Source organism: Saimiri boliviensis, chromosome 1, assembly GCF_048565385.1.
Source record: "Saimiri boliviensis isolate mSaiBol1 chromosome 1, mSaiBol1.pri, whole genome shotgun sequence".
Taxonomy (NCBI): Eukaryota; Metazoa; Chordata; class Mammalia; order Primates; family Cebidae; genus Saimiri; species Saimiri boliviensis.
Genome location: NC_133449.1, coordinates 171,295,823 through 171,309,534, shown reverse-complemented (window position 1 = coordinate 171,309,534; position 13,712 = coordinate 171,295,823). Strand labels below are relative to the sequence as shown.

General features: G+C 42.8%; 1 protein-coding gene across 9 annotated transcripts in view; it reads right to left on the bottom strand.

Moving 5' to 3' along the window:
* Window positions 1-13,712, bottom strand: part of ARHGAP26 (Rho GTPase activating protein 26) — a 509,638-nt gene that overhangs the window by 360,796 nt on the left and 135,130 nt on the right. For all 9 annotated transcript variants that reach the window (XM_074381099.1, XM_010338421.3, XM_039467604.2 and 6 more), the window contains exon 5: window positions 7,888-7,989. In XM_074381099.1, coding sequence (XP_074237200.1) covers window positions 7,888-7,989 — 102 coding nt within the window. The remainder of the gene's footprint in view (window positions 1-7,887; window positions 7,990-13,712) is intronic.

Here is a 13,712-nt window from a genome sequence, read left to right as displayed (position 1 = left end):
GTGAATTTCATACTGCCATTTAAAGCTGGCTGGCTGTTTTGCCCATTAGTTGGTGCAGATTCTTCATTATATTGATGCTCTTTACCTTTTGGTATGTTTTTAGAGTGGCTGGTGCTGGTTGTTCCTTTCTATGTGTACTGCTTCTTTCAGGAGCTCTTGTAAAGCAGGCCTGGTGGTGATGAAATCTCTGAGTACTTGCTTGTTCACAAAGGATTTTATTTTTCCTTCACTTATGAAGCTTAGTTTGGCTGGATATGAAATTCTGGGTTGAAAGTTCTTTTAAGGACGTTCAGTATTGGCCCCCACTCTCTCTTCTGGCTTGCAGGGTTTCTGCTGAGAGATCTGCTGTAAGTCTGATGGGCTTCCCTTTGTGGGTAACCTGACCTTTCTCTCTGGCTGTCCTTAGCATTTTCTCCTTCATTTCAACCATGGTGAATCTGACGATTATGTGCCTTGGGGTTGCTCTTCTTGAGGAATATCTTTGTGGTGTTCTCTGTATTTCCTGGACTTGAATATTGGCCTGTGTTGCTAGGTTGGGGAAGTTTTCCTGGATGATATCCTGAAGAATATTTTCCAGCTTGGATTCATTCTCTTTGTCACATTCAGGTACACCTATCAAACATAAATTAGGTCTTTTCACATAGTCCCATATTTCTTGGAAGCTTTGTTCATTCCTTTTTACCATTTTTTATCTAATCTTGCCTTCTCGTTTTATTTCATTGAATTGATCTTCAATCTCTGATATTCTTTCTTCTGTTTGGTCAGTTTGACTGTTAAAACTTGTGCATGCTTTGTGAAGTTCTCGTGTTGTGTTTTTCAGCTCGACCAATTTATTTATATTCCTCTCTAAGTTGTCCATTCTCGTTAGCATCTCATCAAATCTTTTCTCAAGGTTCTTAGTTTCTTTGTATTGGATTAGAACATGCTCTTTTAGCTCACAGAAGTTTCTTATTAGCCACCTTCTGAAGCCTGATTCTGTCAATTCATCACACTCATTCTCCATCAGGCCTTGTTCCCTCGCTGATGAGTTGTGATCCCTTGTAGGAGGAGAGGTATTCTGGTTTCAGGTGTTTTGGGCCTTTTTGCACTGATTTCTTCCCATCTTTGTGGATTTATCCACCTGTCATCTTTGTAGTTGCTGACTTTCAGATTGGGTCTCTGAATGGACGTCCAGTTTGTTAATAATGAAGTTATTTCTGTTTCTTAGTTTTCCTTCTAACAGTCTGGCCCCTCTGCTGTAGAACTGCTGAGGTCCACTGCAGGCCCTGCTTGCCTGGGGATCACCTGCAGCAGCTGCAGAGCAGTAAGGGTTGCTACCAGTTTCTTCATCTGCTTTCTTTGTCCCAGAAAAATACCCGCCAAATTTCAGTCTGAGCTCTCCTTTATGAGGTGACTCTTTGGGTATACGTAGGTCAGGGAGCTCCTTGAGAAGACAGTCTGTCCTTTATAGGAGCTCAGGTGCTGAGCTGTGGGCTCCATTGTTCATTCAGAGCTGCTGTGTGATTTCCCGTGCAGTGACCCACTGCGCCAGCTGAAACAGTGGCACTGAGATTCGTGGCGCTTTTTTGCCTGGGAATCTCCTGGCCTGGCTCGCTGCTTCAGTCCCCTTTTTAATCAGCTGAATAGGCGACTCTGCCTTCCCAGAGCTCCATTCGCCAGCTAAAAGGGCACCCAGTCCCGTGTGTTTTGTATTAAGAACCGCCAAGCCGGCCAAAAGAGTCATGCTGATGACCCGTGGGGCTCCTCCACCTGGGAATCTCCTGGTCTGTGGGCAACAAAAATCTGTCTGGAAATGCGGAATCCACTCACTCTCTGCACTTTCACTGGGAGCTGCAATCCTGAGCTGCTCCTAATCGGCCATCTTGGATCTGTCAGCAATGGACATTCTGACACTCAAAAGCCAGTCTGGGCCAGGCACGGTGGCTCATGCCTATAATCCCAGCACTTTGGAAGTCCAAGGTGGGTGGATCACAAGGTCAGGAGTTCAAGACCAGCCTGGCCAACATGGTAAAGCCCTGTCACTACTAAAATACAAAAAATTAGCTGGGCATGATGGCACACCTGTAGTCCTAGCTACTTGGGAGGCTAAGGCAGGGGAAGTTCTTGAACCTGGGAGGTGGAGGTTGCAGTGAGCTGAGATCATGCCACTGCACTCCAGCCTGGAGGACAGAGTGAGACACTCTGTCTAAAAAACAAAATCAAACAAAAAAAGCCAGTCTGCTGAGTAACTGGTAGATCAAACCAACCTGGGAGGCTGAGACTAGGGGCATTTTCTAAGGCTCCCAAGCAGGGAAAGGAGAGATCTGAGCACTAATGAAACTTTATTTGGAGACAGGTTTCAGAAGATCTTGCATCCTACTCACCACCACAACCCTCAGCACAGTGTGGCTGCTTAGACAACCGGGCTGATATGCCTTCCAGCTGAGCTCCTGCTGTTAAGTCTCATGTGTTCCTGTAGGCTTTGATCTCCCTGTAGCGCAAATCCAACACACTTATGTGAAGAGATGCATCTACTCCTGACCACCCCATACATCTCAAAGCTTCTCCCTGCCTGGGTTTGCCAATTGATACTGCAAGTGGAGGGGAAAAAACAGGAGACATCATTCTGAAAATCTGCAAATGCAGGGATGAAGGATCCAGAAGGAAATTCCTATGAGGAAAACAGAATTGACACCCGCATCAGAGAGCTGCCCAAGCGCAAGCTTCAATTCTACCATGTCCTAGGTGGTGAGACCTGCTCAAGGCATTGATCTTTAGAAGATGGAGACAACATCAGCCCTTGCTTCTGCATAGAGCTGTTTCTAAGAGAAAATGGGCCAAATAATGTAAATAATTTGAAAACTGGAAAGTGTCCCATGCATGTTGGTAGTTACTGTCCCCAGGCACTTCAGAGCACAGGGCTTCACTTCCTGCTCTACCCTAAACCAGCCACATCATCTCTGGGCTACTACACTTCTCTCCTAACTGGTATCTCTGTCTTCATCCTTTCCCTCTGTCCCAATCCACTCAGTACCCAGGAACCAGAATATCTACCTTAAAATCTAAATCAGATGGTCTCATAGCCCCTTCGAAGACTTCCCAGGGCCTCCACTATAATCTGGAAGACGCTGTATAATCTGCCCAACCCTCCAGCCTCACCTCCTCCCATCCTAACCCACTGTTACCAAGCTCCAGCCACTCTGGTCTCCTTCCTATCCTCTAATGCTCCAAACCCTTTCTTTCCCACAACCTTTGTACCTGGTGCTCCTTCTGCCTGAAAACCTCTTCTTCTAGATAAATACACATTTTAACTTCAACATACAGTAAGAAATACTTTTTTATATTATGACTCAATAAACACACATTTATAATTGTTAAGTGAAATGCACTTTCATATTTTTTATTCTATTTTAGCCTACTCTATTTCATGACCCAATAATCGTGATTTTACAACACATTCACAATGTGAAGAAGATTGTCCTGGCCTTTCATTAGCTCATTCCTTCTGCGCTCAGTTTAAACGTTACAACTTTAGGAGAAGCTTTCATTGATTACATTATTTTAAATAGGTTACCAGGAAATCTCTCTCTTATCTCCCAATTTAAACTCTTATCTATTCCTTTCTCGGTTTTTTTCTTTTTTTTTTTTGAGACAGAGTCTCGCTCTGTTGCCCAGGCTAGAGTGGAGTGGCACGATGTCGGCTCACTGCAAACTCTGCCTCCTAGATTCAAGTGATTCTCCTGCCTCAGCCTCCCAAGTAGCTGGGATTACAGGCATGTGCCACCACATCCAGCTAATTTTTTTTTGTATTTTTAGTAGAGACGGGGTTTCACCATGTTGGCCTGGTTGGTCTCAAAGTCCTGACCTCAAGTGATCTGCCTGCCTCGGCCTCCCAAAGTGCTGGGATTACAGGCATGAGCCACTGTACCTGGCCTATTTCTTTCTTTTCTTGTGTATTGCCTACTAGAATATAAAGTCCATGAGAACAAAGACCTTGTCTATTTTTTTCATTTTCTCCGCCAGTCCTCACGATGGTGTTTGGCCCATAATAAATGTTAAACAGATGCATGCAGAATGAATGAATTGATCTCCATGTGGCCATCATTCAGCACCCAATGCACATCTCTGCAATGACCCAGAACTAAGAAACAAATGCACAACTTAATGAATTTCCAAATGAAAAGGAAGAAGAAATCTCAAGTGGAATGTTGTATTTCTCTTGCCAATGCCTCTGTTTGGTGTGGGCCACAGAATTCATCATATCTTTGGGCTCCCTGCAATAGAATTATAAGCCAGAATTCCAACCCACACCACAGAACACTCAAGACCGTTTCCCTGCCTGCCACTTGAGAAGCTATAAATCTACCAGTTTGTCTAAATCCATCAACTATTCTGTGCTTCTTGGAAAAGACACTTCCTCCTAAATTGTAATTTCCATGAAGGAAGATCCTTCATTTCACTTTCTACAAAACACCCAGTGCCTTGACAGACTTTTGCAGAAGCATGTAATGAGTATTTGTTGAGTGAATGACTACTGTTTTCAAAGCAAGCTTTTTTACCATTCAAAACTACACATTTTCTTAATATTATCCACTAGATGGCAGTGTCATTCCACATCACTGCCCTATAGTTTCTACTTCCAGGGATCTAGGGATGGGCTGGAATTTAAAAGCATCCAGTGCAGAACTCTGCAATCAGGGAACGATACTGGACAATCAAAGTGGAAGGTTTCATCAGAGGTGTACCAGTTGTTCGATAATATTCCTAAAAGTTGAATTTTTAATTAATGTGAAGAAAATGATCACTACATATATGAATACCTTCAGCAAAACACCTGACCTCTGCAAGAAACTCAGTTCCTTCAAATGTAATTCAAGAAAGTTGAAATGGCTGGACGCAGTGGTTCACGCCTGTAATCCTAGAACTTTAGGAGGCCAAGGTGGGCGGATCACAAGGTCAGGAGTTGAGACCAGCCTGGCCAATATGGTGAAACCCCGTCTCTACTAAAAATACAAAAATTAGCCAGGCATGGTGGTGGGCATCTATAGTCCCAGCGACTTGGGAGGCTAAGGCAGGAGAATCACTTGAACCCAGGAAGCAGAGGTTGCAGTGAGCTGAGATAGTGCCACTGCACTCCAGCATGGGTGACAGAGCTAGGCTCTGTCTCAAAAGCAAAAAAAAAAAAAAGTCGATCACTAAGGTCCTTCCCTATCTCCAATTCTATGTCATGACACTGGCACTAAATAACAATGGTCAGCAGGCAAGACAGCCTCAACATCCCTCCCCAGAGAGAGACATAGAAAGCAAACTGGGTGAACGGAAAGGGCTGCACAGCCAGGTGCTGGGGTTGACTTGCTACCATCAAGCTATTTTTCATATCTGAGCCTCAGTTTCCTCAGATGTAAAACAGAGCAATAACCACATCTATACCTCTTAGGGTGAGGATTACAGAAGATCCCACGTAAAGTGCTTAACACCATACCTGGGCCATAAACATGCACTCAACAAATGTTTCCCTATATTATTGCTGTTATTGATGTGGTTAGTGGCAGTGGTAGTATCATTTTTACTGTTTTTGAGTTAGATTTTTATACAGTTTAATTTAGTTCAGGTACAACTAAAAAGCAACGCCTGAGAACAGACCAGAACCTGCAAGATCTGCAACCCAATCCTTACACTCAAAGTACTTAGAAGGTATGACTAGGTCAAAGGCAAGAACATAAAGGATCGTAATAAAAGAACATAATGGAAAATATCCACTGAAATACAGGACTGGCAGAGTCAGGAATAGTGGCATACAATTTAGGAACAGAAAATGGAACAGAATAGGGCAATCATAAGGATATTTACACATTTTACATTAAATATAAAATACCTTATACTTGAGCAGAAGCTGTATTTGTCTTCTCATTCATAATGTAAGCAGGACAGGTATTTCATGAGTATTTAACAAATAAAGGAAATAAAGCTTACAGAGTTGAAGTAATTTGCCCCAGGTCACAGGGTAAATACATGGCAGAACAGGTTTTGAAGCCAGGATCTTCTCTGCCAGCCCAGTGTTCTGGTCCCTATACTGTGGTAACTCAGAGGGCATTTAGGGCCCTATAAGAAAATGTTGGACTCATTCAAGACCAAGTCTGCAATATCTGGCCATGGAGAGAATGGACCTGGTGGAGAAGCAGCTTTGTTCTAGGGAATGCCGTGCCTACTGGTAACTGTGCTGTGGGCCTCCCAAATTCAGCAGGTGCTAGAAAAACCCACACACCTGCTCAACTCTGAATACTCTTGAGTATCTGTACTAATGGTGCATAGTCATCTAACCCATAATTTATAACTGCTTAGAATGTGGAGAGCTGGACCGACCTGGTCATTGGGAAGCACACCCAAAAAGGCTTTCTTTAAACATACATTAGTTTCCAAATCCTAAAATGCCAAGTGATGCCAGAAGAATAACCAAAAAGTGAGGGTATCAGGACAGATTCTAAATAGAATTCCATATTTATCGTGGACTATCCACATCTTTGGGGTAGTGCCTATATCCTCCTGTCAAGTTGCGAGTCTTTATACCCTATGAAAATAAGTTGTTGTTGTTGTTTTTTTAAGGTTTTTCAATCACATTTGACAAGATTTACCTGAGTAGCTATGCCCCTTCAGAAAACACTTCCTCTGCTTTAGCTTCTTTTTCCCTACTCAGCCACAAGATCTTCAAGGATAAATCAGCATTTTCTACTTTGTAAAGCACACATCAAACACTCAGTGCTGTCTGCTGGCTGGTCAAGAACTGATCTGCAAAGCCCATTATAAACACTTGTTGCTACAGTTGTCATTGCTGTTGAGTAATGGTCCTCATCACTACTCTAAGAACTGGATTAAATACTCATTTCAAAGCAGAGTTCTGAGAACACCACATTCCTATCCCAAGATGTGTAACCAACTGTGGTTGGGAGGGGACTGAACTCTACCATCTCTTACTTCAACCTTTCAACCTCTGACTCCACTGTCCTCATGTGAACTTTCACCTAACAGAAGCATGGTATCTGCTCAAAAAGAATTAAAATTCAAGATCAAGGGTCAACCTGGAAGCCACAGGAGCCTCTTTTCACAAAAATATCATGAGAGAGGTTGAGCAAATTGTTCAGTTAAATGAGATGACATTTTTCAAGCCAAATTTGGGGTTCCACTAGGAAACTCCCCTGTCTCCAAGAAGCATAAACTCCCTTAACATGCCAGTCTTCATGAACTAAATAAAAATAGTCACAGCTCCATGGCTGCCATGGTTCCATCATTTTTCTTTCCAAGTGAACTACCTTTTAAAAGATACCATGCACACCCAGAAAAACCAAGAGCAAGTTTAAGAAATGAATTTTTTTGAAACAACATTACCAAAGCACAAAACATATACAGGAAAAGAAAGCACTACTTTAAAAGAAAAAAAAGAAAGAAGACTAATGTCAAGGGCTGGTTGAAATAATGAAAAAAAAATAATATTAAGGAAGGATAATCAAAACGTTTGAGATGCCAACATTTCAAATCACTGATAAAAGGCAGGAAGTCAAAAGGTAAACAGAGTGCAGAATTCAGGTCAAGAATGAGAGAAACAGGAAAAGAAACAGCAGTTTGAAATGAAGACATCTAGCAATCAGGGCAGCCCAACAAGGAGGACGTCATCTCGGCCAGCAGTGTGTTCCACCTTGACAGGCTAGAAAGCTACAAAGGGTGGCCACAGTGGGATGGGAGGACACAAAGGCAGTCCAGGCATCAGGCATTGGATGAGAGATCAGGAGCAAGTTCCTGACTTCCCAGGTCCCTTCTAACCCTAAGATTTTCCAGCAAAGAGCAAGCAGCACATATCCAAAGCACCACGTACAAGTTGAACACTTTATTCAGGATACTAATAAAGTCTCTTACCTCCTGAAGCTGAGATTCTTTCTTTTTGGAAGACAAATTCAAGTGCTTTTCTAAGATGCCACAATACTTCTCTGTCTCTTTGTCATACTTCTTTTTAGCTTCCTGGCAAAAAAAAAAAAAAAAAGGAGAAAAGAAAAAGAAAAAAGTAACATGTTTCAGGAATAAAAGCAGCCTCCATCTCTCAAGATCTTTCTGCACAGAACACAGATGACAACTCGGCTCCTACCTTTCAGGTGATGCCCGTTGAATCCCGCAGCCACCCATCAACAGCCCCCTGGGTTTGAGTGTCTAACAGAGAGTCACCATTACAAGGCCAGAAATGAGGTAAATACCAGTATTTAATGGTGGCAAAGCTGAGATTCTCCCTCTAAGAACTTCGTGAAATAGAAATTTCTAGTTTCTAACTCACAAGGATATTCAACGCCAGAAGGTCAGGGGGGTGGGGGGTGGGGGCGGGCAGCGGCAGTGAGGGTACCTATGAAGCTAACATCAAGGAAGGAAGATCTTCTTACAGTTTGAATGAGAGAAGCCTATCCTAAGGCTAGATCCAGCCTTAATACTGTTCAAAAAATGCTTCTTGGTATGTAAGCCTAAATACCTCTTGACACTTAATATCACATGCAGATCTTTAAGCTGAGGAATAATTCAAAACAATGGCATTATCTTCACACAAATGTGTTTACTACAGTACCATTTATGCCAGCAAAACAAAAATAAAAGCAGCAGCAGCAACATCATTGCCAAGGATAGAGTTTGGCATAAATAAAGTATGGAACATCTAATAAGCATAACAAGTCACTGGAAAATTAGAGAGAAAAGTAATAGCATTATATAAACTTGATACATCCTACCTACAAAGAGTGTGTCTACCTATGGACAAAAATGACGTGGGAATTTACTTATAGGAAAATATCTGTAATATGGTAACGGGGTAACAGTTTTTTCTTCTCTTTAAGAAATTGTTTTATTAGCCTGTATTATTGCCTTCAAAATGAAAAATAATTACCATAATATACAAATAAATCCCTGCTCCCCACCACTGAATCACTGGGTCACTGTGGTTCTATTTCTGTCACCCATTTAACAGGTAAGAAAACTTGGATCCAAAGAGGTGAACTTGTAAAAAGTCATGGAGAGTGACAGAGCTGGGATTTGAGCCCAGGACAGTCTGCCTCCAAAGCCCATGTTCTCCACCACAGTTGAGACAGATTGCCACAGGCAGTCTGCCTTCCTTCCACATTCCAGTGGGGAGAGCAGGCAAGGAGGCTGGAAGAAGGCTGGCACTGGGCTGATACACAGGATCGAATTTACTAATTGGGTACATCATTCCTGCTTTTGACTCATGTGGAGCCCAAACCCATAGGGATGTTTTTCTGCAACTTCAGGGCTTAGAAGAGGAAAAATATTTTCTGGTTAAATAAGGAAGCTCAGACACATCTCTTTATTCCTTTAACAAATTTAAAATCAGCAACCTCTCTGTGCAAGGCTCTACTTTACGTACCAGAAATATACGACAAAAATGGTCCCAACCCTCATGGTAGAAATGTTCTAGTAGGAGAAGCACAATTAACCAGTAAACAAATCATCAGCACAATTATAGACTGCTGCCAAGTGCTACAAAGGAAATAAGCAGGGTGTGGTCACAGAGATTCGTTAGATATGGCACCCAGGAAACACATGTTTTAGGGAAGGAAGATGTGAGCTGAGGCCTACCTGTTAAATATAGGAGTAGAGAAGAGCCTTCTAGAGCAGAACAGTCAAGTGCAAATGCCCTGGGGCAGGACACTCTGAGCAAGAAGCCATCACCCAGAGCCCTGACAAGCTCCACCTGTCAGAATACCACTCATCTGGCATATGCTCACAGAGTGGAGAGAATAATCACATATCGATTTTAACTGACATATATCCATTTCTATGAATCTGAGCTTGGCTTAAAAGACTACTCTAGTCCAAGAACAATTAAGCATACAGCAGCAAATGAAGGAAAAGCCTGAAGTCACATTACTCCTTCAAATCTGAGGAGGGTACAGGCAAGAAACTTGACTCAAGCAGTTCTTTTCCATTAGAGAAACCAGCAACTTTGAACTGGGGCTCCAACTCCAATTGCTGTTCACACGTATCCACTCCAACCAGCCTTATCAGCAACCCCAAAAAGGAGAACCCTGATGCCGGACAACCCAGCTGGCCAGAGGTGAGAAAAGGCCAGGGAACATGAGTCACTGGCATTCTGGGACATTCTGGCAACTCGTGCTTCCAGATTTCCATGTTTAAGAGGACAGCCAAAGTTAGAGAAAAGAAGAAGGAGAAAGAGAAGCCGTTTCTGTCCTGAGAAAATAGCAATAAGACCTCTGCAGCAAAAAAGTACTGCAGTTTAGATAACGTTCCTAAGATGGGAGGGTGGTATTACTCCATTAGTCAGGACTCAAGATGGTTTTCACCTTTCAGAGAGTCTACTGGGGGGTGGTTAAGTCAAGGATTGAGTTAGAATCCTAAAATATATTCCGAACTCAATATGGACTGGCTAGAAACAAATCACCATCCCCCTCCAGGACTCAATTTCCTCAACTATAAATTGAGGATGATTAAATAATTGCTCAGGCTTCTTTTTTCAGCTCAAAGACCATATAACAAAATAAAAATAAGGACCCCCCCCCACCCACCCACCAAAGGATTTCTAGGAATAAATGAAATAAACCACAAGCAGTACTTACCAGGGTGCCTGCCGCATGGGAAGTGCTCAATAAACACCAGCAATGGTGGTGACAGGGGTGAGCTTATCACCTAAACCTGCTTCCTTCTTACCAAGAACGCACCTGCTTTCTATGCCCCATGTGCCATGAAGGTAACCCTCCCAAGACCCTACTACAATTGGAAATTATGTATTTATTTATCTCTTTTTGTCTAACGTCTTTCTCCCCAGCCACACCATGAGCAACGCAACCACATCTGCCTTGTTCTTCACCAAATATCAGGGCACAGAACAATGCTGGCACAGAGTAAGCTCTCACATATTTTTTCAATGAATGAATTGTGTGTATCAAATATAATCACTAGCATCAAATGACTACGTAACACACATTGTTCTTGTGTTCAGGTAGCTATATGATAGACATTGTTTTAAGCATTTGATATGAGTTCACTCACTTCTTCATAATAACTCTCTGAGGCAAGTTTTATCATTACCCCATTTTAGAGATCAGGAAACAGGCAAAAAGAGGGTCAGTAACCTCCCCAAGTCTACATACAAATGGCAGAAGTGAGATTTGGATTCAGGTGGTCTGGCTCAGACTCACTCTTTATGCTACTCTTATGCCTGTTATACTTATTGCAGAGTCCAGCATTCCAAATGTTCCTCTGACACAGGAAAAATTAATTTCCTCAAACTCAGGAACAGAAACTTAGGGCCATGGTTAAGTCAAGCACCAGGGCGATGCCCTACTCCTCAGCATTCCTAAGAATGCCCAAGAGTCTTCCTCCCTGGCAGCCTTCACACCGTGCATTCTGCAACAGGCTGTTATGGCAACTGAAGCAACACCAGAGAGTGGAGGAGGAGGAAAAAGCAATTTTAGCGCTGGCACAGGCAGAGTTCAGAACCTCCACCTGGCCACTACCAAAACCAGCCGAAGAGCATTTGCTGGCTCCGAAGTGTTCTTGAGACTGTTCCCTGGATCGTCTAGAAGTGGATCTGTTGTTAGCTTGTTTGCTTTCTCTTAAATTTACATAATGTTATGACAAAAATGTATGTGTATGTGGAGTGATGGATAGGAGGACATGCCAGGGGGAAAAGAATGACAAATGCGGAGGGATGAGAAATCACCCAAATATCATCACAATTCTTCTTTAATGATCATAAGATGTTTAATAATTCATTATTATTCACGGTTTAATGAATGGGGGAATAGAATATGCATGAGGGGAAACATGCTTTGGTAAGTGACTATTTTATTTAAATTATTTTATCCTAATATGTCACCATGTATACCCCTTGGTGGGACAGTACCTCTTCCTGTCATTAAGATCACTGGTACCAGCCCAAAGGGAGCCCAGTCAGACTCTTGTCTCGCCTCCTCAGTAACCACGGTAACACCCAAGCCGGTGAGAGAAGAGGCCAGAGTGAGAGGCGTCTGTGCTCAGAAAGAGAAGTAACTACTGAAAAATGACTCAACAGACAGGACTGCTCTGCCTTGATTTCAAAGCTCTGCATAAACCCTGGAAGCCACTGCCAAGCATGTTCAAGACTGGGGAGGCACAGGTGCCAAGGCCACTGAGAGGAGACCTGCCGGGGGGCTTGCACTGCAGGAACCGAAGGAGCGTTTGGGAGCGTTTGTTCACGGTTTATTATCTACCATCACTGGGCTGGTTCACAGTCTGGATGAAATCTTAGTGGAATAAGACTTCATGCAAATTATATATATACATTCCTTACTTCCTTATAAATGTGTAAACCAAAATTAGTAGAAAAGTACTATAAAACTGGGAGAAAAGTCTCTGCCATGGTCCCTCCTTCAAACTACAGTCAACCATCTCTCTGAAGGACCCTGAATAAACAACATATTTTGTGGGCCCTAACCATATCTATTTCCAGAAAGCTGATGCACTTAACGGGTGTGTGTGTGTTGCAGGGGCAACGAATACCTCATTTTGCAACTAAGTAAAATCCACACAAGTAGGAAGGTGGTGTTGCCCAAAAACCCCTGCAGATGGCATAAGAGACTGCAGCTGAACTGACTCACAGTTCCGGAAAACCAGGAAGAAAATGTTGTAAATCTTTTTGCTTTCATTGATTCCAATGAAAACATCTTCCCTGCAGGTGGCCTCTAACACTCTACTGAAGGTCAAACCAGCTAGGATTTCCTAGAGACTTTATTTTTTTTTGAGACAGAGTCTCACTCTGTCACCCAGACTGGAGTCAGTGGTGAGATCTCAGGTCCTGCAACCACCGCCTCCTGGGTTCAAGCGATTCTCCTGCCTCAGCCTCATGAGTAGCTGGGACTACAGGCAGATGCCACCATGAAGATGGGGCTTCGTCGTATTGGCCAGGCTGGCCTCAAACTCCTGACCTTATGATCCGCCCACCTTGGCCTCCCAAAGTGCTGGGATTACAGGCGTGAGCCACCACGCCTGGCTCTGCTAGTGATTTATTACAGGACAAGGGAGCCCTGGAGAATTCACCTTTTACAAAGGAACAGGAGTCTCTCAAGAACACATTAGAATTAGTCAGGTTTAGGCTATAATCCTTCCAGGTCAGTGATAACAAATAGTGATCTCCAGGTTGAACAAGGCCTGCAGATGTCATTTTTTGACCTGCACAATGTGTAACATATATTTTTAAATTATTTGCCAATAAAAAATTTCACATAAAACTGGCTTTTCAGTTTGTCTTGAAACATTTAAAGAATCAGCAAGAGAGGGCCCATTTCCGGACCCAGCAAAAATCAGCTCAACCTACGTACAAGCTGCCTCCCTTTAAAGAAAGTCCCCATACCCTCAGGGCGTAATTGGTAGCCCCTGTTTAAGATGCAAGTCCTGGACCTCCACAACAAATACAATTCCACAAAAACAAATGTATTGTCCAATATAGGCAATTGTCTAAGCATACAACTATCTATTATAATGACACAAACAAGGTGTGGTTTCTACCTTTGGATGATTTATGAACAAGCACGAAACAATTAGGTAACAAAATACCAGAATGGCTGATCTAGGGTTGACCGCTCAGATGGCCATACTTCAGTCACCTGTAAAGATCTGATAAGTTAGGCTCTATAGAGTTCTCTACCTAAGATTTTCTGAAGAAGGTGGGCTCCAATTTTCTGAAGACATTC